The sequence below is a fragment of the Perca fluviatilis genome, chromosome 11, assembly GCF_010015445.1.
Source record: "Perca fluviatilis chromosome 11, GENO_Pfluv_1.0, whole genome shotgun sequence".
Classification (NCBI taxonomy): domain Eukaryota; kingdom Metazoa; phylum Chordata; class Actinopteri; order Perciformes; family Percidae; genus Perca; species Perca fluviatilis.
Window position 1 is genome coordinate 26440735 of NC_053122.1, and position 25405 is coordinate 26466139.

The 25405-nt window shown below is 41.9% G+C and overlaps 1 protein-coding gene across 5 annotated transcripts in view; it reads left to right on the forward strand.

Moving 5' to 3' along the window:
- Window positions 1-25405, forward strand: part of camsap2b (calmodulin regulated spectrin-associated protein family, member 2b) — a 38695-nt gene continuing 13290 nt past the window's right edge. The window contains exons 1-11 of one of the 5 annotated variants that reach the window (XM_039816846.1): window positions 632-737; window positions 5438-5519; window positions 5931-6190; window positions 13533-13712; window positions 14861-14947; window positions 19072-19104; window positions 21035-21176; window positions 22809-22948; window positions 24360-24450; window positions 24605-24709; window positions 25223-25292. In XM_039816846.1, coding sequence (XP_039672780.1) covers window positions 5489-5519; window positions 5931-6190; window positions 13533-13712; window positions 14861-14947; window positions 19072-19104; window positions 21035-21176; window positions 22809-22948; window positions 24360-24450; window positions 24605-24709; window positions 25223-25292 — 1139 coding nt within the window. In that variant the 5' untranslated portion in view covers window positions 632-737; window positions 5438-5488. Of the gene's footprint in view, window positions 738-5437; window positions 5520-5930; window positions 6191-13532; window positions 13713-14860; window positions 14948-19071; window positions 19105-21034; window positions 21177-22808; window positions 22949-24359; window positions 24451-24604; window positions 24710-25222; window positions 25293-25405 lie in introns of all 5 variants that reach the window. The other 4 variants (XM_039816842.1, XM_039816844.1, XM_039816843.1 and 1 more) reach the window with 4 other exon arrangements.

The window sequence follows — 25405 nt, forward strand, 5'->3', positions numbered from 1 at the left end:
CAGTGCGCGCTATCCTCCTATCGGTGCCGCAGGAAAAGCGCAGAGAAGACGCCGCGGAGAGATAGAGGGAGAGAGGAAAACAGTTAGAAAAGAGAAGGCAGAACAACATGGATCCAAACCGCGTCCTTCGTTAACGTGTGGAAACGGCCCGCTGCTTGTTGGCCTGTCAGCTCTCCTCCTCTGACGCACAGCGGCTCCGTTATGTCGGACAACCTGAGGAGAATATTTCGTCAGGGAATGGAGGAAATCTTCTTCAGAAAATCCTGCTGCTGCTTAAACCGCGCTGCGCTGTCGGGCTTTAAGGATATTACTGAAACATCTAACTGAGGATGGTGCCCGTGTGACCGAGGAGCGCCCCTGTCAGCTATCCAATATCGCCCGTGCCCTCCAACAACCACGCCACACTCAAAGTTTTTTCTCTCCATTTTTTTTTTTTTTTTTCCAGAAGAAGGGGGGATTTTACTGCATTGAATTCCTCTGGACGGGATGTCATCCGCAGTCAGGAGGAATTCCTCTGGCTGACTGGTCCTCCAGCTGCAGTGTAGTGTAGCGGGCCCCCGAGAGAGAGAGAGAGAGACAGAGAGAGAGATAGAAGATGGGAGATCATGCGGCAGATGACAGAGGGGTGAGACGGACCTTCATCGTCCCTGCCATCAAGAGCTTCGATCACTACGACTTTACCAGGGCCAAGATCTCATGCAGCCTGACGTGGCTGGTGGCCAAGGCTTTCGGCTCGGGTAGGTGGCGCCTCGTAATCGCGTTTATTTGACCTCTGGATTAAGTTAGTGGGAAACATTGTTAAGATAATCATTTTACATATGTGTGATAATGCGGGCTGATGTTGTTTTGCACCAGCGGGACTATTTCCTTGTAAACAGCAGCCTGTAACCAGACACTCACTGGCAAACCCAATTAAACTACTTATTTACTTAAATGCTCCTATTCCTTGTTTTTCTAAATAGAAATTACTTTACATATTTCCTCTCTTTCTATTCTATGGAATAGCAGCCATTGAAAAAAACTTGGTCACCAAATAAATCCTTATAAATATCAAACTTATATAGCCTAGACCTAGCAGCCTATTTAAAGATGATGGTTGAATTTCTGTATTTTTGTAATTTCCACACACATATCCATTTCTACTTGGAGTTCATAGGTCAAATCCGCTGCATCCCTGCTCATGTCACAGTGTCATTGATCTAACCTGGTGCTTGCCTTAATGCTAATTATTCCCCACTGCAGTAGTGAGGCTAAACCGTTTATGTAACACTCTGAGAACAGATCTGTACTGCCAGCCACAGACGCAAGGACTTGTGTTGTCACTTGAGTCAAAGGTGTCAGAAAATTCAATGCAATCCAATGCGTTTTGAGGCCACGCAAGTTTGCAAACACAATGCACACAAACATTCATTCCCACCCATAAAAACAATCTAAAAACACAAAATATTATAATGTAAGAACTTGGCCGACAGTGTCCGACACCACAAACACCACAAACACACATCATGCAAATGCATTTGTCATTCTATTCACACAGTAAACCCTCTTATAGCCTACTGTGGCTGTTTATAAGTCGAATGGCTTCTGGAATAAAAACCAAACTTCTATTTGTTTTACTTGCAGCCGATGTGAATGTTTTAAAATATCTAATCAAAGAGGTAACGTCTTAAAATTGCTTGATTTGTCCAACCAACTGTCCAAAACCAAAAGATATTCACTTCACTATCAGATTAGATGAGGAAAAGCAGCAAAGCCTCACAGTGGAAAAGCTGGACTATCGATTATCAGACAAGTGGCCATTATGTTTCTGTTGATCAAGTAATTAATTGATCAAATTGATTGAATGACTAATTGTTTCATCTCTACTATAGTTAGCTGCGTGTAGTATAACTGCTTACAGACTATGAACTTATATTTAGCTTTTCTTCACAGTAATAATGGGGATGTTTTCATCTGGATATGTGTGTCAGTAATTATTCTGCATATGTGACTACATATACAGTATCTCCTGTCCTCCTTTGGTCTGGCAGTCTGTCCTCATAAAGACCTGAGTAATTCCAGTCTGCTCTCAGCCCACAGGTTTACTCCAGCCCTTAATGAATGCTTTAAACGACTGCTCCTCCATGTACAGTACTCTACACTCACACAGACAATAGAAAGAGTGAGATCAAAAGACAGACCTCTGAATCACACTCATTGATTCAACAGGGAGCGCCAAATAGAGCTGCACGTGACTCACTTATTTTACTCTCAGAGCATGAAATGGTGGAGAGGGACAGCAACATGTCTTAGTTCAACAAGGCCTGGGGTTAGTTAGCATACTGCTGCCGCCTTGTTTCCCCCCTCCATCCCTCCAGTGACACAGTTTCAGCTCCCAGCACCACCAAGAACTGTGGCCCAATTCATAACCAGTCCTCGGAGCCTTGTTCGGCCTGGTTTGGACAGATGAGCGATGGTTTGAAACTCAGATGTAACAACTTTCTCATCAGCTGAAAGTTTGTTCTGAAATTTCAGAGAGATGGATTTGCTGTTTGTTGTGCTTTCCTGTAGCCCGGGAAAACCCTGACGAACAAGTCAGTCTGGCCAAGAGCCCATTCAAGCCCAAATTCCCAATTTTTGGAAATGAGCTGTGAATGAAGCTTGCCCAGACCCACTCTCAGTTACAACTGAGAAGGGTCTGTTGTCAACCAGGCTAGCTTTCCTATGCAAATGGCACTTATCAAAACAGTGATTTACAGTAAGAAGAACAGGGGGGGGGAGAGGGAGATGAAAGAGACTGAGAAGACAATTTATAAAAACAGGCACAATGAAGTGTACAACCCCCAAAGTAAAAGGTATGGAATGAAAAGAAAGGCAAAGAAAACAAATGGCTTTTAAGATGCAGTTTAGGAAAGATGTAGTCTGATAAGGCCGAGACAGAACACACGTGTGCATGTTGAGGTTTGTTAGTGGGTGTGTAATGAATGTCAGAGCACAGCTTTACTGTCTCTACACATTTATCCTGATGTGTCTCCATGTTGGCATCAGATGAGCAAAGGACCAATAGAGATCGCCTCAGATGTTAACAACAGTGCGTAAGTGCTAGCCTAATGGATTCAAGTATTGTTAAAGATCCCTACCAGACATGTTTGAATACATATAAAACTACTCGGCTTTGCATAGGTATTTGTGTCAGATTTTCCACAAAAAGTTCAATTAACGTGCTAAACATTGTTAGAATTACATCTCCCTCATATTGAAAAATCCAGAATCTATATGCAAATATTCAGTTAAAAATTTTAACCGTGGGGCACAAGATGCCTCCTACTTCACTGAAAAACCCACACTCTGTGTGTGTGTGTGTGTGTGTGTGTGTGTGTGTGTGTGTGTGTGTGTGTGTGTGTGTGTGTGTGTGTGTGTGTGTGTGTGTGTGTGTGTGTGCGCGCACATGTGGGTGCCTATGCGTTTGCTGGAGGTTTCACATTGCATATTGAAACACCGTGTTTCAATAAGCCCTGTTAAGTGAGCAAAAACGTCCCCCCCCCCCAGCAGATAAATCTGAAAACAGTTTATTTTATTTTTTTTAAATGATCTAGTACATTACGTGATTACAATCTGTATAAAGTGGGAGATCAGCACTATTTCAAATGAGCAGTGAGCCAACACCACGTACTAACAACATAGAAGCCAAAGCTTATGAACTAATAACCTAATCTCTGTAAAAACGTATTACCAGTTGGCAACCCAGATCCCTAACTGAATTTTTTTTTTTTAACAACGAGCAGTTAGCCAGCAGAGATAAACACTGCTGACCGTGACGTTGTGTATGCTGAGCTGTGATCCCGGGGGGTCTCCAGGGGAGCAGTCTTCTCCGTGCCTGGACTTCCTGTGGCAGCTACTTCCTGTCTGTTTCCTCTTTGATGGCCAACACAAAGGAGAGGGTTTTTACTTGACAAAGCAGATTTTCATGAACTCTATTAAAAACTTGCTCTCTGCGCTATTGTACCCTGCTCTTCTTTTTTTATTTTTTTTATCATGTTTTTAGAAAAAATTGAATTAACCTCGAAGCTTTAAGGTCATCCGACTAAACACTTTCAAGTGTAAACTGCCATTATCTGAAAAGAAAGCTTGTATCGTTCTGAATGGTTTCTGAGGGATTTCTCTTCAAAGAGTGTACTGTAACTAACCATTTCTAACAAAAGAACCCAAATAACTTCACACAGATGTCGCTTAAGTTACCAAAAAGTGAGGCTTCTTTAAGTACAGCTCCATTAATCAACTTTATAGACATTCTGACAAACGTTGGATCGATTTAATAGCTGTGACAAGACGCAGAAGGACTGGTTAAACAGTAGATGTTGATGTGGTTTAACATCTGCTTGTTGCTTTGAACATCTATTTTCATCAGCCGGCGCTGGGACATAGGAGGGCTGCACTAACCACACAGCCACTGGAAAACTACCGAGGCTTGATCACAAGCTTTATGGTGTTTGAGCTTTAAATATTTAATTTCATTATGTGGTTTTGTTGAGCTCTTTTGCCTCTACAGTGTTGTTATTTCTGAGGATTAAAGAGCAGAAAGCTGTAGCTTTAAGATACATTCCTTTAGGGGGCTTCCTTTTCTTTCACCGTGATTCACAGGCAGGCAGAGAGGAAATGACCCCATGCACCAGGAATACACACTTACACTGGAGCATGCAGTGTTATTAAAGTGTGTCAACACACACATACACACACACATACACACACATTCCTGTACAAGTCTTGTCTGACTAAAGTGATGGGATAGAGGTGTATAGATAGATAATATATGTAATTCAGTGACAGATTGATGACTTGTATAGTATAAGTCACAACGTGGTTAACAACAAAGTATGATGAAGAAATAGCGAGCCCTAAAGCCCTCTGTATGTACCTGTGTGTGTGTGTGTGTGTGTGTGTGTGTGTGTGTGTGTGTGTGTGTGTGTGTGTGTGTGTGTGTGTGTGGGGGTGTGTGTGTGTGTGTGTGTGTGTGTGTGTCCAGCCATTTCTTCAAATCAGATTTACTGGATGAGGTAACAGCATTAGAAGGTACTCTATCCTTTGTAACATACCATTCCACCTACACACACACACACACACACACACACACACACACACACACACACACACACACACACACACACACACACACACACACACACACACACACACTGTGGCTTTGTGCTCACAAGATGTCATGTGTGGATCTTCAGTAAGATAAGTACCAACAATAGACACATGACATTTGTGCGCTTATAATAGTGAAAACTCTCTCTCTGCCTGAGAACGGCCTTTCACCACTAACTGACCTTATGGCTCAGAGTAACTCATTTCCCTCTATTTTTTCATGAAAATATACTGTCGTTTTTAGTGACGAAGCTCATGAGGTTTTGTGGTGTATGAAGTCTTTTCTGTGTGTGTGTGTTATTGTATGTAGGCAACAAGCTCTGAGCAGGTTGTGGGCACGAAGGCGAGGCTCTGAGCTACGATGAACTGGAGCCATAGCAACAATAACAAAGGCAATAAAATATAGAAAGAATAGTAGCATAGCGTTTTTTATTTTTTTTTATTGCCTGCATGCATTCAGTGTTTGCTTCTTTGTGGATGGTGGGTGTCCCAGCAGCGATGGAGCTGGAAGACAGGAGATGCATATAGATCAATATCATCTGTAACCTGGGGCGCCCTGATACCTCACCCGGTTAAACGTGTTCCCCATGTACGAAGGCGCAGTCCTTACCGCAGCGGCCGGGGTTCGACTCCGACCCGCGGCCCTTTGCTGCATGTCATCCCCCTCTCTCTCACCCGTTTCCTGTCTACAGTTCTTCCTATGAATTAAAAGCCCAAAATCCCCCAAAAATGATCTTAAAAAAGAAAAATCATCTCCAACCCATACGTCCCCTCTCCCTTTCTGTGTCTTTCTCTCTGCTCAGATGCAGTACCAGAAGAGCTGGCCGAGCCTTTGTACAAGGACCAGTACAACCAGGAGCACCTGAAGCCTCCGGTAGCCTGCCTGCTCCAGTCCGCAGAGCTCTACTGCCGGGCGGGAAGCCTGATCCTCCGCAGCGATGCTGTCAAACCTCTACTGGGACACAACGCTGTCATCCAGGCCCTGGCCCAGAAAGGCCTGTACGTCACTGACCAGGACCGACTGGTCACCGAGAGAGATCTGACCAGCACGCCCATACACATGGTGAGTGGAGATGTACAGTACCTGAGTACGTGATTGAAAACATCCAGATTTTTCTACTAGTTTTACATTTTTACAGTTGGGTCTAATTCATGTTTTTTCTGCATACGATAGTTTGTACCGCACATGCTGTACATGTACATGTTCACACTTAAAAATGCATACATGTTAGTAACCATGGTGACATGATGTGTAAAATGGCATCACTGGATTTAGATGTCAATCTGTTCATTTGCAAATTCATACATATGCTCACACACATATAAAGTAAGTGCGGAAGCATATAAATCAAGGCAACAACAAAGGACTCATTTTCATTCATTGAAAAAATGTCACAAACTAGCGAAGAATGTCAAACACAATTACCCAGAGGCCGAGATGACGTCTTCAAATTGCGTGATTTGACGAACTAAAAGTCCAAAACCCAAAGTCCACACATTTGAGAAACTGGAACCAGCAAATGCTTGATAAATGACTTCCATCGACAGATTTGTTATTCAGCTGATGGTTTCAGGACTAACAGTGGATGTTACTGTGTGCTCTGCTGTGTCTTCCCCTCATGGGGAATAAGTAAGTTATATGATAGTGTCTTTGGGTGTACGGCTCCATGTGTCTGACTGTTAAACCGTCCTCCCAAGATCTATCCTGTTGAGAGAAAAACAACCGCTAATGACAGGTTTCCTATAGCAACCCATTACTCACTGTTCGGTCTCTGTGTTATTAGAAAGCTCGGAGCAAACATGCCCTACAGATATTCTAGTAGTATGTTGTCAATAATGTGGGCAGCACTGGATGGAAGAACATAATATTGCTGCAATGTACCGTTATTTTCCTTATTGATTCATCTTAATCTGAAAATTCATTATTATAAATTCAATTCATTATTAGTCATTTAGTAATAGAGACGAATGCCAAAGTAATGTCTTTATATTGCTGTTTTGTCCAACCAACAGTCCAAAACTCAAACATATTCAGTTTACAATGATATTAAACAGAGCAGAAAACCCTAACATCTGAGAGGCTAATTTGGGGCATTTTCGCTTGAGAAATGACTTAGCAACTATTATAACTGTCCATAATTTCCTGTTTATTGACTAATCAATTAATTAGCTCATTGTTTCAGCTGCAGAACATAATGCTGCCACCTTTTACTTGACTGTGTAGAGAGGATTTGATTCTGAGCCCCAAAAAACATGTATTTATGGTGTTTTAGTGATGAAAGGAAGGCGAGTCTGTGGCAGCAGATCCAGACACACTGCTACCACACGCATGGCTGGAGAGCGGGCACGTCTGCTGACGCCAAAAGGTGTCTGCATTGCAGTGCGCCCTCTCTCCGCTCGCTCCCTCCCTCTCAGACTCACACTCTGTTTCCCCGTCACTCTCTTACTGTTTCTTTCCTCATCTCTCTCTTTGCCACCTTCCTCCTTCCTTTCTTCATCTCTCTCTCTGCCTTTCATGTTTTTTTGTTTGTTTTTTTATCCTTTCCTACCCCTACCTCTGTCTAATTCCAAACTCTTACTGTCTACTATGGATTAAATGAGACCGGGACATTGTTATCTCCTGAACATTTAATTGAAGCTTAATCATATTTCACCAAGCCTGCCAGTGCCTACACTTGTTTCTCTCTCTCTCTCTCGGGTTGTAGCCAGTATTTTATTTGCCCTCTGCTTGTGCTCTCCAGTTTTTCCCTACAGCTGTAGGGGATAATTCAAAGTCGCTATAGTCCGGGCCATGTTTTATGCTTACGGTTGATTGTGCTCACTACATCACTCATTGATTGAGGTGGGCGATTAGGTGCAGCGCTTAATGACCCCGTGTCCTTTCTCACCTATAAAAGTGCAAGTGTGTGTCTATACATCTCTCTTTGTCTCTGTGATTCTGTGTGCATGCAGGTGATTTAGCGTACAGTTTCGGGGACAGTGTTAAGTAGACGAATGGAGCCCACAGCCCATCGACTCCCTATAGCTATTGACCTTCATTTGTGTAGCACACATTAATCTGTCCGTCCTTATTGTTGCTCTGTGCCCTTCTGGATTCATTAAATTGGCTCCGCAAAGTAGAGGAACTGCCTGTGTGTGTATTTGTGGACTCAGCGTGGTCATTTCAGTCATGCCAAAGTCGAGGCTTTTCATTTTGGGTTATGGTATATCTGCTGTGAAAATGATGACCTCATGGTTTTCCAAATACTGTGCAGCAGAAGAATAACTCCTGTCAGGGAGGAGGAGGAGCGTGTCTGTAACAGGGTGAATGGATATAGAGAGAGTAAGGAGGGAACGGGGGGGGGGGAGATGGAGAGTTTCGGGGCTGCCATTTGGCTGTGATTCAGGAGTTAGCAGGAAAGTAGAGCTAGAGAAGAGAGGAAAAGGTGGATGTGGAAGTTTTCAAGAGGACAGTTTGAAAGGGGGAGATGGCGAAGAGCTGTGGAAAGGAGGGAAGGAAAGAACGAGAGGAGAGGGAAGGGTAAGGTAATGCCTTTTTGGCGGGCGGGGACGACATGTATGTGCCAGAGAACGAGTGGAAAAGGCCCAATGTTAATATGGCCATTTGGAAAGAGGGGAGAGGAGGGGACAATAGGGAGACGATGGGGGAGGAGAAGAGTGGCGTACATGGAGGAAAGCAGGGAGGGTTGAGGAGAGGAGGAAGGAGGAAGACGTGATGTGCACTACTGCAGCACTGTGGAGGGTGGGGCCTGACAGTGAGTTAAGCAAGTCTGGTGCACACACACACACACACACACACACACCCACACCCACACACACACACACACACACACTCTTCCAAAGAGCTGTCAGACCTCCAGCAGTGTGCATGAGACCTGTGAGTCCTTGTCTAGTTTACTTTCCGGTTTCTCTTCGACCTTTGTTTTCTGTTTCGCACACTCTGCCACCTGAAACGCTAAGATGAGAAATTGACGGAGGAGAGGGAGCTGTAGCGCTAATTGAAAGTTCCTGCAGTGGGGCGTCTACCCTCGACTAAAAGCCTCCTGCTGAATTGCGTTAAAAGATTTGGAGGATTTTATGGACGTGTGTGTGTGTCTGAGAAAAATAGCGAGAGCAGGCATTATGTTTTGTGGCAGTTTGGACAAACAGTACACACAAACATCTCAGCAGAGCCAGACATGTAGGTGTAAAGTTGTACAATAAAAACACTTGTGTTGCTCAGATGTGGGCCATTTCTGAGTGTGTACCTGCGTTGAATGGACACTTGTGATCTTTGTGGAGAAAGAGGTTACCTGGATTATCTGTTTGCTCAGCTGTATTGTTCTTTCCTATAGATGCCTTTGATCAAGGGCACACACACGCACGCGCACACTCACACACACACACACACACACACACTCATGCAGCCGTACAACAGTATTGAGGATGAATACTGATGCCCCTGTTAGAGCGTGTGCATGAGAGCGATGCAGCTCTTTACAGCACTTTATGACTTGCATCTGCCATTTCCACAGCCTTATAAGGCCTGTCTGTCACCATGAGTGGTTTAGACTTGGTTCTGTGCGTGCACACACACACACACACACACACACACACACACACACACACACACACATACATATACACACACACACACACACACACACACACACACACACACACACACACACACACACACACACACACACACACATACCAGGTCTTTGTGAAGGCATAATAGACAGCACATGGCTTTTAAATCCATGCTGTAGTGTCAACAGTAGTTTTTTTGGGGGGGATATGAGAACAGTCTGTAAGCAGTGGCTCCATATACTGTCTGTCGTCTGTCTGTCTGTCTGTCTGTCTGTCTGTCTCTCGTGCACACACCCATATGTACATACACACTTGCATGTTAGATCTGAATACAATGTCCTATTAAAACAGTGAGAAAACAGTGACACAGGCACACACACACATGTAGATGTAGCAGTCCTCAGACCTTTGTCTTTGTCACATTTAGACTATTTTGATATAATGAATAATAATGGTAACAATAACTCTTTTTTTACTTTTAAAAACTGTCATTAAAGGAATAGTTCACATTTTTGGTAATACACACAGAGTTAGATAAGAAGATTAAAGCCACTCATGTTGTATGTTTTAATTGCGAGGTTAGCTTAGCTTAGCAAAAAGATAGGGAACAAAAGATAGGGGATAAACACAGGGAAACAGCCAGCCTGGCTTAATCTAAAGTTTAAAAATCCACCTAGTAGCACTTTTAAAGCTCACAAATTAACATGTTTTTTGTTTAATCTGTGCACAAATAGAAATGTAAAAACGGAAAGTTGTGGTCTTACGGGGAGTTACTCGCTGTAACTATTATACAGTACTACTATTATACTGTTACTCTAAAAGTCCGTCCCCTGCTCTCCCAAAAATGTAGCCAATAAAAAGAAAAAATACATAAGCCTCTGCCTTTTTTGACCCCCGCCTAATCATTTTCATACAGTCCCTTAGAAAATTGACAAAACATGCACTTTTGTCAAGTGATGGTCAAAGTTTTACATTCAACTATATAGGCATACAAAATTGCGATCCATGTTTCAATGCACATGTTAATTTACAATAATTGTAATGAAACTACATTAACAAAGTGATTTGTCATTACCATTCATATACATGTGGCTTAATATACACACACACACACACACACACACACACAGACTGACGGGCACACACCTTCACAAGCTTAGCAACATTAAAGATTTAGGAGGGTTTTATGCAAATGTGTTCAGAAAAGCTTCAATCACAGAAAAGGCTCAGTGGGTTTTCTGGATCTCCAGCTCCAGTCTAAGCTGCTTGGCCTGTCTCTCCCTCATTCTGTCTGCCTGTCAGTCAGTCCAGCTGTCAGCCAGACCGGCGGCTGTACCTCTGGAGAAGAATGCACGCAATGTCAAATATCTGACGGGCAATATCCTGAAGATGCAGGAATTCGAAACAGTGTCTGCAGACTGTTACGTAGACAGTTCAATATCAGGCTCCAATCCAAACAATCCTGTTTACCCATTTAAGACACTACAGCTGTAGCATTCAGTATAACATACTGTATGTACCACCATCATTATACAGGTCAGCATTGCGTCAGTGTCTACAGACCACTGTTCAGCTTTCAGTAAGATAGTACAGTTATTCTCTGTTTGTAAGAATGATAAAATTGATGACATATGCCTACATGAGGGGACACGTAGATCCAGTATATTCAAGTACCTCAGCACTTATTTCCATGAGGAGTCTGTTTCTAACAGCCGTATTTCTTCGGTACACGCTGTCTGTTTAGACTGGCAGACCTTGCGAACCCGCAGCAGTTTTGATTCATAGCGCTGGATCAGTTGTTGGTTTCTTTGGGAAACACTTGGTCACACTGGCTTTTACAAGAGGCTCTGTGGTTCTGAATAGAGCCCTGTGCTTGACAGTACAGGCTGCAGTGGGACGAGGTATCACTGCTTTGTTTATGTCTGTTGGTTTGAGTCACCTGGATCATGAAGCACCTGACTTTAGGTGTTTGTTCAGTTAGGTTGCACAGACACACACACACACACACACACACACACACACACACACACACACACACACACACACACACACACAAGTACATGTTTTTGAGTTGACCTGGTGGTGTGACAGGAAAGGGAAGGGGAGGTCCGTTAGTCTGACCGGCTTGGAATGGGATTAGAAAGGCCAGGAGAATGTCAAGCTTTGTGTGCTGTAGGTGTTGATGGCTGGTAAAACCACATTAGGTAATGTCTGCACTATAAAAGTACTTACTGTATATATTTACAGATGTTTACAGATGTGTTTTAGAGGGGTTGGACGGATCAGAAACTGTGATTCTATTAAGATAAACATTTAGCTGACATCTCAGCAACTTTCTGGTGTCCACAAAACGTCCTCAGTTGACATCCCAAGTAGGTTTGAAGCATGATAGATTTACTGTGGGTACAGTAACTAAGGCATGCTACATACTACACTACTACTACTCAAGCAAACAAAAAGTGTGTGCCGCACATGCAAGATCCTTGCTTACGGTACATAGCAAACACTTGCATAGTGGCATTATTGAGCTCGGGCTAAAGTTCACAAACACACATCCGCACAGAGTAAGTTAAGCCAATGTGATGGATAAGAAATTATAATGAAAATCAATTGTACCCCCTCTGAAATGTTTTTTCAGCCAAGTACCCTTTGACCAGCGCAAACAATTTTTGGTAGCAAAAAAGCCTATAAAAACATTATAGCGCTGCATCAGTGTCAGATTAAACAACAACCTTGTAACTGAAAAACACTTAAATGCTATTTCTATTGTTTAGAATCCATCACTAAATTCATTCATTATTAGAGTATAATTATTTTAGGAATTATGAGACTATGACTGATGTTTTTTAAATTAACATTATTCTTTTTTTTTTTTTATCTCACGTACCCACTGCAGTGTTCCACAGTACCCCTAGGGGTATGCGCACCCCCATTTCAGAAACACTGGTCTAGAGGTTTAAGGTGCAGACCGCAACGGCCCCAATTCAAGTAACACTGGACATCTCTGTTGCAATATATCCTGTCATCTCTCTACTGTCAATTAAAATTCAATTAAAAAAGGCATAAACTGCCCCACAAAATATCACGATATGGCAAAACCTCTGGCTATAGACACATTTTTATTGCCACACAGCATATGCCGTCATATTTCCCAACTCTGATCCTTTACTTCTTTCTACTAGTGCACAAGGAATTTGTTTCACAGGATGACTTCTGCATTATTAGTTGCTCAGTATTTTTTTTTTTTTAGAAACCCTCCTTGAATGGTGTAATGCTGCAGCAGATGTCAGCATCGCGTCACTGCATTTGAGGACATTTGCATGCATAAGGGACACCACTCGCACTGTCCTTTGCCTCATTCAGTGGGATCCTTACACAATTTCAAGACATTTGTCAGGTTTGGACACATGGCAGATTGTCGAAAAGCATTTTAGACAGAGGAGATGTGACATTTATAAAAAAAATGTGTTGTCAAATCATAATTGCTGTCCTGTAGATGCTCTTTCAGCCTTTTGGAACTGTATCGAAAGGGTTAATACTTGCACATCGTTTCTCTTTCAAGAGAACAAAACGTATGATCTTTTATTGAATGAAAACTTTTTTGGCAACTCTGTGCTTAAACACACACACACACACACACACACAATGACAAGGACATACTCAGAGGAGATAAACACAGAAAGTGTTGGCCGACAGTCAGTGTGATGCACAGAATCACGGAGAAGCACAGCGTGGGAATATAAAGTTAGGCCCTTAATTGTCAGTTTGATGCTTTTGGAAAAAAAGTGGGAGATAACAAACACAATCCTTGCAACGCTCTTATGTTTCTACAGAGTTCCCATCTGGCGCTCATAGATACCCTGATGATGGCCTATACTGTGGAGATGGTGAGCGTGGAGAGGGTGATGTCCTGCATCAACAGGTACTCCTCGGCTGAACCCCTACACGGTGACGGACACATCCAGGAGCTGCCTTATGACACCGAGGATGCAATCGCCACCTGGATCAACAAGGTACGCATACACACAGGAGCACGTTTGTGTGCACACAAAACCACGAGGACATGTGCTTTCCCACTGCAGAGGATAACAACTGTACACATCCTTAAGCCTTTTCCAATGTGACACACAGTTCTTTGTTTTATTCTGGAAATAGAAGACACAAGAGGTGCTGGGAACTCTGTCAGCGCTCACTTCCTCCACACCGCTGGTTCAAAATCTCATCTGTTTGCAAGAGAACTAGACGAAGAACTGGCACCAACCACATGTAATCATGCCAGAGAGATTACCAAGAGATAACTGACTCCATTTAACATCCTCTGGTTTGCTAAAGCAGGATTGGGAGAGTAAAATCAGACCCGGAGTAAGCTGTAAGCTTTAAGAGGGCAGTGCAGTAGTTAAGTCTCTGTGATTTCATCTTTAGTTTATTTCATCATTTTACAGATTATTAAGCCATTTCAAATTGCTTTTACTTGCAGAAGACTTTTGACACAGTTCTACTTTGTTTAAAATAATGAAACAAGCCCCAGCATGGCATGGATTAGTCAATAAACATACGCTGCCATTCCCTGCTGCTAAAGCTCATGTGCTTGTGGCTCCGTTTACCAGTCCAAGACGGAGAGATACACATGCAGCAGGATTAATTCACAAACACACACACACACACACACACACACACACACACACACACACACACACACATTTAAAAACACACATGGGGGATTGTCTTTCCGTGTAGCCCTGAGACCTAGCACGCCATGGTGGGGATTGGCTGATGCGACTTTGTGCACCTTCAAGCTAAAATGTTACATCACTGTTTGTGCAGAAGCTTTGAAGACAGAAAAGCAGTAATCGTAAAAGAGGGGTCTTTTTTTTAATAGAAAAAATACTATCATTAGAGTAATCAATGAAGTTCTTTCTACTTTGAGCTTGAGTCTGAAGTCAACTGTGTGCTGTTGTCATGTTCAAGTTTCTCCTCTCTCCACCATAGACTTACCATTCAGTCAGTGTGCACAAAACGCTTGTCTGAAATTTGACCTTGATCTCTGTCTGTCTGTCTATCCGTCTGTCTGTCTGTCTGTCTGTCTGTCTGTCTGTCTGTCTGTCTGTCTGTCTGTCTGTCTGTCTGTCTATCCATCTATCCGTCTCTATCCTCTCTCCAGGTGAATGAACACCTGAAGGACATTCTTGTCGAAGAGCAAAAGCTGAGAGATGCTTACTTCCAGGAGTCAAACACAACAACACACAAAGTAAGAGGACACGCACATTAACCGCGCAAAGTCCCATTCATCATTACATATGGAGCTAGCTTAGCTTAGCACAAAGACTTGAAACAAGAGGAAACCGCTAGCCCCGTTCTTTCAAATGTTCACAAATCTTCCTACCAGCACCTCTAAAGCTCACTTATTAATACTTAATATCTCTACCTTTTTTTAATTGGCACACCAACCAAAATGTAAAAAAATGGCAACGCTTGATTTTGACATTACTGTTAATTCTTTTACTCCTTATTCGCTTCCTTGCCAAGAGTCAGATGAGAAGATTGAGACCACACTCCACTCAGATATGAGTATTCATTTTCTCACGCAACTCCAGGCAAGAAAGCAAACAAGTATATTTCCCCCAAATGTTGAACTATTTTCTTAGGAACAGCAAGGAAAACCAAAACAGGACTTTTCCCCTTTACAATCTTTATCTAATTAGCTTTTGTTTTGAGTTGTATTTTCTGCTTCGCAAACCTTTTATTTGTCTTCTGTCTGTTACATTTCAAATATAGGCATTAGCACATGTCTGCGTCCACAAAAGGCACACACAGACACACATGATACGTACACACACATTACAGCACAGTACACAGAGCTCTGTACATCACATTGGGTACATCAGAGAAACAGATGAGCTCAGTCTCAGACCAGCTGCAGAGAAATTTTGGCAAGAGTCGCTACGTCGCTGTTAGAGGAGACAAATGAATGTGAGAGAGAGAGAGAGAGAGAGAGAGAGAGAGAGAGAGAGAGAGAGAGAGAGAGAGAGAAGAAAAGTGAGGAGGTAAAATCAGAGAGAGGGGAATGGGAGAAATGACACTGGGGTGGGAGACATGGAGAGAGACACTCAGGAACTTTGTCAGCTGTAGCGAAAGGGACTCAGTGACAGACAGAGACAGTGTTGTCATCCTGCAGGCCTCAGAGTTATGTAAGGTCCATGTGACACAACGAGTCAGTCTGCTGGGACAAACACACAGCAGTCAGCTACCATCCTCCTCGTCCACTCACTTAACCATGGAGCTACAGCACAAGGCCTTATCAGGCCATGACCCTCGCCGCGGGTCGCTGCTCCAAAACAGTGACAAGAGGGTGAAGGTTTAAAAATGGAAAAAGGAATATAATCTCACTGCGAGCGTTGTACAATATAACTGTTGCAAATGGGAAGGAGTAGGTAAACTTCCTGCAATTCAATAGCAAGTCGAAAAGGTAAACACTGACTGAAACTCTGATTGAGCTGAATGTGTAAATAAATACCATAACTGACATCGAAAGAAAGCTTCAGCTAACTGGTGCGCTAACCTTTGTCTCGAGTCAAAAAGACTGTAACTCCACAGCCACGCTAGCTGCTCTGTGAGGCTGTGTTGAGGCACAGGGGTGCTTTGGAGCTAAATGCTAAGGCTAGCATGGCAATATGTTCACAGTAATAGCAACTTGCTGATGTTTGGAAAGAATGTGTGCCATCTTAGTTTAGCATGTTAGCATGCTAACATCTTCTAAATTAGCACTAAATGGCTTAAGCTGATGGGAATGTCATTAGTTTTGCAGGTATTTGGTCATAAACTAAAGTGTCGAAGATGGCGCAAGATTAAAAAGTGAGTAAACAGTATCATTATTAACATGATTCGAAGCATAAACTTTCAGTAGTGCCATCTGGGTCGACTTGAGCTAGCGTAGCTTTATCAGCTGAAGTAGCCAGTTTAGGGCGGGGCTGGACTCACGCTTGTACTTACGTCGCCTAATAATGCCAAAATACAAACGTCTACATAGTACAAATAAGTTATGCTTTCATGAAACGATGGATTGGAAAGTTTGTAAGCACAATCCAGAAGTTAAGAACACCCCTGCTCTCTTCAGCTTGCTGTTGCTGCTGCTGCGCTACCTGCAGTTAGAGGGTGCTTAGGTCGCTCATTAATTACACCGGAAAAGAGTTACAACAAAAATATTTATTAATTCAGTGATTAAATAAGGTAATATCTCCAAACTTACCTCAATTATTACTTGTCTCCTGCTAGTTATACTACAGCACTTACTTTAAAAAAAAAAGTTAAATTAATAAATATTTTTGTTGCATCTCTTTTCGGTGTAGTAATTTGTAGACGGCCCTAAGCACTCGTCTTACAGCAGCAACAACAACAGCAGAGAGCAGAAGCCAGCAGGCAAGTGTTATTTACATAAACTTCTGGTGTACTTACAAACTTTACAATCCATCGTTTTATGAGAGCATAACCTATTTGTACTACTTGTAGACGTTTGGTATCATTTCGGGCATTATTAGTGGGGTAATTTACGAGATACAAACGTGGGTCCGTTAGCCCCTGCGCTAAGCTATTCAGCTGATAACGCTACTCTACGCTAACTCTCCCAATGTTAGACCCAGGTGAAAAAAGCTTCTGGGGGGGTGTTTGGCTCGAGGTCATGGTGCAAAGGACCCTAGGGTGAATTACTCCGAACCATCACTTTAAAATTCATCCTGAGGGGGACATGAATATCTTGGTGGTCTAGACATTGCACTCAAAACCTCCAGGATTCATCATGAATATTTGTATCCATCCGATAGTTAAAAAAAAATAGTTTCCGATATATTTTCAGTCTAGAGCAAAGCGACTGTCTGACAGATTGACATCGCCATCCATAAAGCTACACTGCAAGCATGGCTGAAAACACACGTTATCATAGGTTTACATACAACGGGTTGTAAAATTGTCACATGATGAGTGTGTCTCTGTTCCCTCAATGGAGCCACAGTAAATTACCACTCTGTTCAGAAAGAGCTGCAGGATGTCACGAGTGGCTAAATGAGTTTAGAAGGAGCTTTTATCTGCTGTGGGAGTTTCTTGGCAACTTTTCTCCCGCTCATTGTTTTGTTTTTGTGTCGTTATAGTTCGAGGGATCACCGCCTTAGTGCAATTGCCCTGTAAGCTGATAATACACATGGGTTATGTGACCCACCCCACACTGACACACATAGACACACTCAGGCTTTGTCAAAGGCAAGAACAAGGGAAGAAGGTCTTTTAAAGAGTGTGAGGAATATACTGTACACTCAGTGTCAGTCAGCTGCTTTCCCACTGCAGGCTCCATCACACAGCTCCCTCTCTGCATTAACAGCTTCAACAGAAGTCTATTCACTGACTAGGACATACTCAGAGGAAATCTTTTCACACACACACACACACACACACACACACACACGCACACACACGCACACACACACACTAATGGATAAGCGCAAGACAATTCTCAGTATGGGATCTATTCTGGGACGGCATAAAAAATCTTTAACCATGGTCTTATGACAAAATACTCAGCATTTCTGTGTGTGGATACTGTGTGAATGTAAGCTTGTAGCTTTGATTACTTCCATAAAGGAGGTATATTAGTTTGCAGCATACCTCGAAAGCTTTCGACAGATTTCAATAACATTTTTGGACGGAGGCCAAGAAATGAGTGCATATTCAAAAAAATGTAAATGGTTTCCTCACAGTACAAGAAGAAATACAACTATTATTGGATGGATTGCTATGAAATGTTGTCCAGATATTTGTGTTCCCCAGTGGAATAACCCTGCAGACTTTGGTATGCTTGAGTTTATGACCAAATACCTACAAAACTCCCATCTGCCCCAGCTGTAGACTACTTTGTGTTTAGTGCTAACCAGCAAATGTTAGCATGCTAACACGCTAAACTAAGATGGTGAACAGCATGCTAGAATTGTTGTTGAGAGTATTCATTTTCTTAGTTTGTGAGACTGAAGACAAAGTCCTTTTTAATTGCTCCTTATATGAAGATTTAAGTGCTACACGTTTTAGTAAAATGTCCATCTCAAAAGACTTCTTCTGGTTGGATGATTAAAATCAAGACTTTCATTTTATTTGTAGAGACAAACTTATGTGTTTGCAATGTATAATGTTATATGTAAGAAGTTATTGACAAATTGATTAAATGAAGTGCAGTCTTTGCAGAGGTGTAGCATGCACTTTTGGACTTCTTACTATTGTTAAGAGAGGGATTGTCCCCCAGTCTCAGCTGCAAATAGCTAAACTGTTTTTGCTGTTGGCCTAATCCCTCTCCCACTCTCTCCTGTTGTTGTCCAATCATCATCCACCATCAAGTTTCCTAGCAAATGGTACTGGAGATTAGTACCTGTAAGTCCATCCATTCTGAAGAACTCCTCTTCACCAACCACCACCATCTACCTCCTCTCTGTCTAATCCAAAACCTGCAAGAACACCCCTTCACTTTGTCCCCTCCAGTTCTCTTGTCATTGCATGTGACCCTGAGACCCATCATGCACTGGTCAGATACCTCCCACCCCAACCCTTGTCTCCATATTCCTTAGGAATCTGATTGAATCATATAGTAACCATTTTAAATAGGGCTGCACGATATTAGGAAAATATCTAATTGAGATTATTTTGACTGATATTGTGATTGCGATATGATTCACGATATTGGAGGGAATGATAATTTTTGTATCATTGTTCTCATTTTCATTGATATATATCATGATATATATATATATATATATATATATATATATATATATATATATATATATATATATAAATATAAATATAAATATATTAAAAAAGATTGAAGTGTGATTTTTTGCGAGGATCTGTACCAAACAGAGATTTTTTCTTTAGTCTGTAGGATATAATTTGTAGGCCGGGACGTCTCTGCAGCACCACAACACTGTATTTTAGAATGGTTTGACACATATTTTGCCTTTAAAAAATATTGCGGCCCCCTGCGATTTGGATATTGCACTAGTGCACTAGTCCTGTAGCATGATCATATGAATACCAGGAAATAGCCAGTTTATCTTTTGTAAGACGTTCCACTTAAAACCAGATGAGAAACGAATGCCACTGCCCTGGTATTGTTAGCTACCCATTTTCCTGTTTGGTGTGGCATGTCTGTTGTCTGTGTTGTGCATTAAAAAAAAAAGTGGCAAGTTGCTTTTTTCTTCTGTTGTATAGATGTTTAAATTGTCAAAGAGGTACTGTAAAACCTGTACATTCTAGGGCTGTGCAATTACAGTAATCTGAAATTTGGTCGTGATTCCGAGTTCGGTTCCTAACGGTCACAAAAACGATGTAATCGAGAAAAAAACAATGATTTTGCAGTAAACTCTTGTTTTGTCTTGTATTCTGAAGGGGAATTCAAAAAGTTCAATGGGAAAAGTTTCACAGTTTAAGGTGTTTTCACTGTTTTTTTAAGTTCAGTAAATGCAACATCTTTCCAAAGTCAATCAGTCAAAGAGTAATCGTGTTAAATAAATCGTGATTTCAATATTGGTCAAAATAACTGATTATGATTTTTTTTCCATAATCGAGCAGCCCTAGTTCATACAAACCAAATCTGATGAAGGAACATTTTGTTCCTCAGACTGAGGTCCAATAGACTGAGAGGCTGTCAGACAGTGAGAGCTGCTGTGATTAAAGCTTCCATCACATCTCTTGTAAAATGCATACGTGATGCCACTTTTATGTGTTTGCGGGAGTACCAATGGTACTGATGCCCTGAAGACATACGCAGTGGTGTTGTCTCAGTGGTTTTTACAGGCCCAGACGCAAATTCTTATTAAACTTTACATCACATCCACTGTACATCACCACAGTGGAAGATGTATAATGCTGAAAACAGCTCATTCATTTTGTTCTTTTTCTCCTTCTAGAGAACTAACCGCTCCTCACAGGCAATCAAAGGGAGCAAAATAGTGCTGAAGTGTTATGATTGCATCTATTTTGATCCATATAATTTCAGATAATTCAAGCTAATTTAAAAATGTAATTCCAGATGTTGTGTCTGATTATTTGCATGATCAATTTAATCTGCATTATTTGAGTTGAGCCTGAAGCCCACCCTATGCTTCCCTCAAATGAACCCTGTGTGTGTGAGTGAGTGTTATTGAGTTGTAGGTGTGTGTGTGTGTGTGTGTGTGCACTGGTGCATGCTGAATAAAAGTGTTTCTACAGATGCTGGTGTGTTTGCACCAACAATCAGAGAGCCAGCTGTATTGTACATATCCAGCCCGATGACGATGTCTTTGTGCCGTTTCCATGGTTTCAGGCTCGCTATAGGAGGGAGCATGCCCAGCAGAGGAGCCCTCCATCGCTCCCCCTGGTGGAGAACCTGCTGAAGGACAACACGGACGGCTGTGCCCTGACCGCCGTGCTGCACTTCTACTGCCCACAGGCCGTCAGACTGGAAGGTGGGAACAACCCCCACCTGATCTCACTAGCCACACCTTCTTTTGTTGTGATTATTCCAAACAGACAAGAGTCAGTTCACTTATACAATTAGAAATAGGAGAGAAATGGCATTCAATGGGCTAACCACATTGACTTTCAGTCCCAACTTGACAGCACAAAGGTGGCTCTTTTATCGTCTACAACCACTGGTGGAATGTAACAATACATTTACTCAAGTACTTTACTTAAGTACAAATTTGAGGTACTTGTACTTTACTTGAGTCTTTTCTTTTCATGCCACTTTCTACTTCTACTCTGCTACATTTCAGATAGAAATATTGTACTTTCTACTCTACATTAATCTGACAGCTTTAGTTACTAGTTACTTTACAAATTAAGATTTTTCGCACACAAAACACATGTAGTTTATAAAATACAATGTTTTATTAAACAACCCAACAATATACATGCCTACAACAACAGCTGAAATGATTAGCCGAGTATACACTTAGTTGATTGTTTCCAGTTTCTAAAATGTGAAGATTTTTCTGCATTGAGTAGACCTACTTTTGATACTTTCATACTTTTACTTAAGTAAAATAATGTTCAATGCAGGACTTTGTTACTTGTAACAGAGTTATTGTGTTTACAGTGTGATACTTTTACTCAAATGAAGGCTCTGAATACTTCCACCACTGTCTACAACAATACATTTGAATAGAGGCCTTCAAACTAAGCCTTTATTTTCTGAGGGCCTTTTGCCTTTTGAATATATAAGCAAGTATGTCAATTCAACAAAACAAATAAGTATAGCATAGTAGTCTTCTGCAGGAAAAGTTTCATCATTTTCATTTAAACCTAATCTCAAAGAACAACATAATCAAGAGATTAAGGACTCTGTTCGGACTTTCTGTGGTTACATTTAATGATATAAATGGAGGACATTGTTAAGGATGTTGACCCAAGAAAATCACTGTGAGGCAAAGAGGGTTCAGGACAGACATGGAGAACGAGTGTGAGACAAAGAGAAACAAAGACTGGTTTCCTCTCAGCTTGCCCGCGTCCTCATTTCTAAAAATGCCTTCAGTTGTGATTGGTCATGAGGGATATGTGACGGAGGACCGTTAGAGGAGTAGCTGGCAGCTATTTCAAAGATAAACAACTCTCCTGTCGGTGCTCTGAGACTCTTGGGATTGAATGTAGTCCACAGGGCGTTCATACACATGTGAACCAGATGTGGAAGCAAGTTCATTTGGGTCTCCTTACTGGCAGCTTGATTTACTCTAAGAATACAGAAAAGTCAGCTGCTCTAATGTTTGGTTGTCTGTTCCTGGTCTGTTCCATCTCGTCAGACATTTTACACATGCATGGGCAGTCCTCACAGTAACGTCAGAGGGTAAAAATCCTGATGACTCATCCAGAGGGAGTTTGAAAACTTGTGCCATGAAGTGTTTCAAGGATTTTGAGTGATTTAAATCAGCTACCGCATATGGTGCACATACTACTGTAGTAGGAAAGTAGGGTCATTTTGTTCTCATCTACTTCTAAGAAAATGTAAACTATGCCTTATCTTTGCCTTGTCTTCCTGTCTGGCCTATTACCCCTCCCCTGTGTGTGTTTGTGTGCGTCTGACCCCTCCCCTGGCGGAACAGATATCTGCCTCAAGGAGACTATGTCTTTGGCTGACAGTCTGTACAACCTCCAGCTGGTGCAGGAGTTCTGCAGGAACAACCTCAACCACTGCTGCCATTTCAGCCTGGAGGACATGCTCTACGCACATGCATCCATAAAGGTAGGGAAGTATTCAAAAATGAAAACCAAAAAATGTATGTGGAGGACGTGGAAAGTGTTTTTTTGTGTAATGTGGATTCAGTTACGTAAAGAAAGAGAGAAAATAAGTGTTTGGGAGCATAAGGAGAGTCAGGACGGGAAATTCTAAATAGGCAAAAATGAGTCATGCAAGGAAAAGTTTAATAGTGAAGTGTATGAGCAGGCTTGGTTCTCACAGGAGGGGTTGTTACTCTGTGTGTGTGTGTGTGTGTGTGTGTGCGCGTGCATGCGTGTGTGTGTTGGTGCTTTTCTACAGACCCCCCTCCTTTCAGACAGAGGACAGATTCTGCTCAGAGGAGATTCACAGTCCTGACCCGTCCCTGCCTTCCTCCCTTGTTCTCTTCCCCACCACATCCCGTCTGTTTTTATCAAACAACAAAATCTGTGAAACAACTGCTGATTTACCCAATTCTCAGGCGGAGATCTCCTTACTGTACAACTTTTAAAGCATCTCTGTGCCATTCAGACATTAAAAAGCAGCAGTGTGGGTAAATAGTATGCAGGGAACGTGGGTAGAAACATTTGGTCACAGTCCGAGCTGACTGGGACTTTCCATTCTTTAAAACAACACAGCACTCTTTGCTCTTTTGCTCTGTATTCACTATTAAAATGTGTGTGCATGCGTGCGTGCATGTGTGTGTGTTTCTGAGATTGTGTGTGCATACCCATTTATTTAATATATTACACAAAAATAAATGTAGTTTATGTCATTAAGCAGTTCTCTATGCTGTGCCTAAAACTATTTTAGTCTATGAGTCTATGGTCTCAAATGAAGATGCAGTTTACAGGAATAGAAATATTTTTGGTCTTTCTATCCCTGCTAGAAAGTAAATAAACTGACCTGTGTGTGTTAAACAAGAGGTTTCCTACAGATGAAACCATCTGTATAGGCCCCCAGAGCCTCTCGGATGAATGAATTTATCATTGATTCGGGTTACTCACTCGCTGCTTTGTGCATCTATCTGTGAAATGTGACATATTTAAACTAAACTCCAGATGGTGTTTTATGCTGTGATCAAGAGACGTATGGGTTTGACATTAAACCACTCCGACAATGAAAAATGTACTAATACACACACACACACACACACACACACACACACACCTGAGCCTGTTACCTAGCAACAGTTTGCGGGCCGTGACCTCATTGATCTGACAAAATGCTGTACGATATTGCGATTGTAGCTCATCTAACATCTGTACAGAGACATGGGGAGAGGAAGCTGTGACTGCAAACAGACAAATGGCGTGCTAATGACATTAATAAATAACTACATATATGACTGCGACTTTAACATTAACATTTTGTGTGTGTGTGTGTGTGTGTGTGTGTGTGTGTGTGTGTGTGTGTGTGTGTGTGTGTGGTTTTGCAGAGTAACTACTTGGTATTTATGGCTGAGCTTTTCTGGTGGTTTGAAGTGGTTAAACCGTCATTTGTACAGCCCAGAGTCTTCAACCCTAACGGTACAGTACAAGTTCACAATAACATCAGCATGCTATTGTTAACTGCAATGACAATGACAGGTTTGCCATGTTATGCATGCTAAATGATAACTCTAATAATTAACTCGAGGTTGCAGTTGAATATTGAGTATGTGTCGTATGTTTCCCTCTGCAGCCTGTGAGCCTGTATCATCCTGTAGAAAAATGGCTCCTGTGTCCAGTCCAGTTCAACAGAGCTATGCAGACAGACCTGGCAGTCCAGAGTACATCCCTGCACAGGGTAAAATATCTGGGCACAGATCTTTCTTTAGCGATCATCTAGGCAGAGATGTCTCACATTCATGTTCCTCACTCGTCAATACAACAGGAGCCTTGGTATCACTATTTTTTTCTTTCTTGAGTTTGCTAATACATATTGGTGTGGCGCTTTTAGGAAAAATGACATCATCAGTACTATTAGCTGTTACCTGGGGCATGAATACAGAACAGTGGAAGAATGTGTGGATGACGTGTTTTGAAACCAAAGGCCCTCTAGTGGCTGATTTACAGACATCCTGTAGCTCTAATGCTACATTTGAGCGCTACACTTGAACATTTAGCAACTACTTATTATACAGTAATTTGTTTAGGCAAAATCCAATAATCCTGGAATAAATAAGCAGTACTCTCGCTTAAACTGTGTACGTATTTAAGCCCCTGTCTTCCTGAAACTAAACTACTCCACATGTGTTGTTCTCTGGCGAAGGAAGGGATTTGATACATCCTGTAAAAAGCCACTCTGTGTCTGTAACAGGTATAATGAAGAGGTCTACCTCCATGTCCTACGTGGATGGCTGTGTTGGGACATGGCCCAAAGAAAAACGGTTAGTACCTTAAACTCCAAAGTTTACTCCACTAAAGCAGATGACATTCATGTACCTACAAATGTGAAGTGGTCTGTTGTTTCCCTGTTGACCTAACAATACTTTTCCTTCCT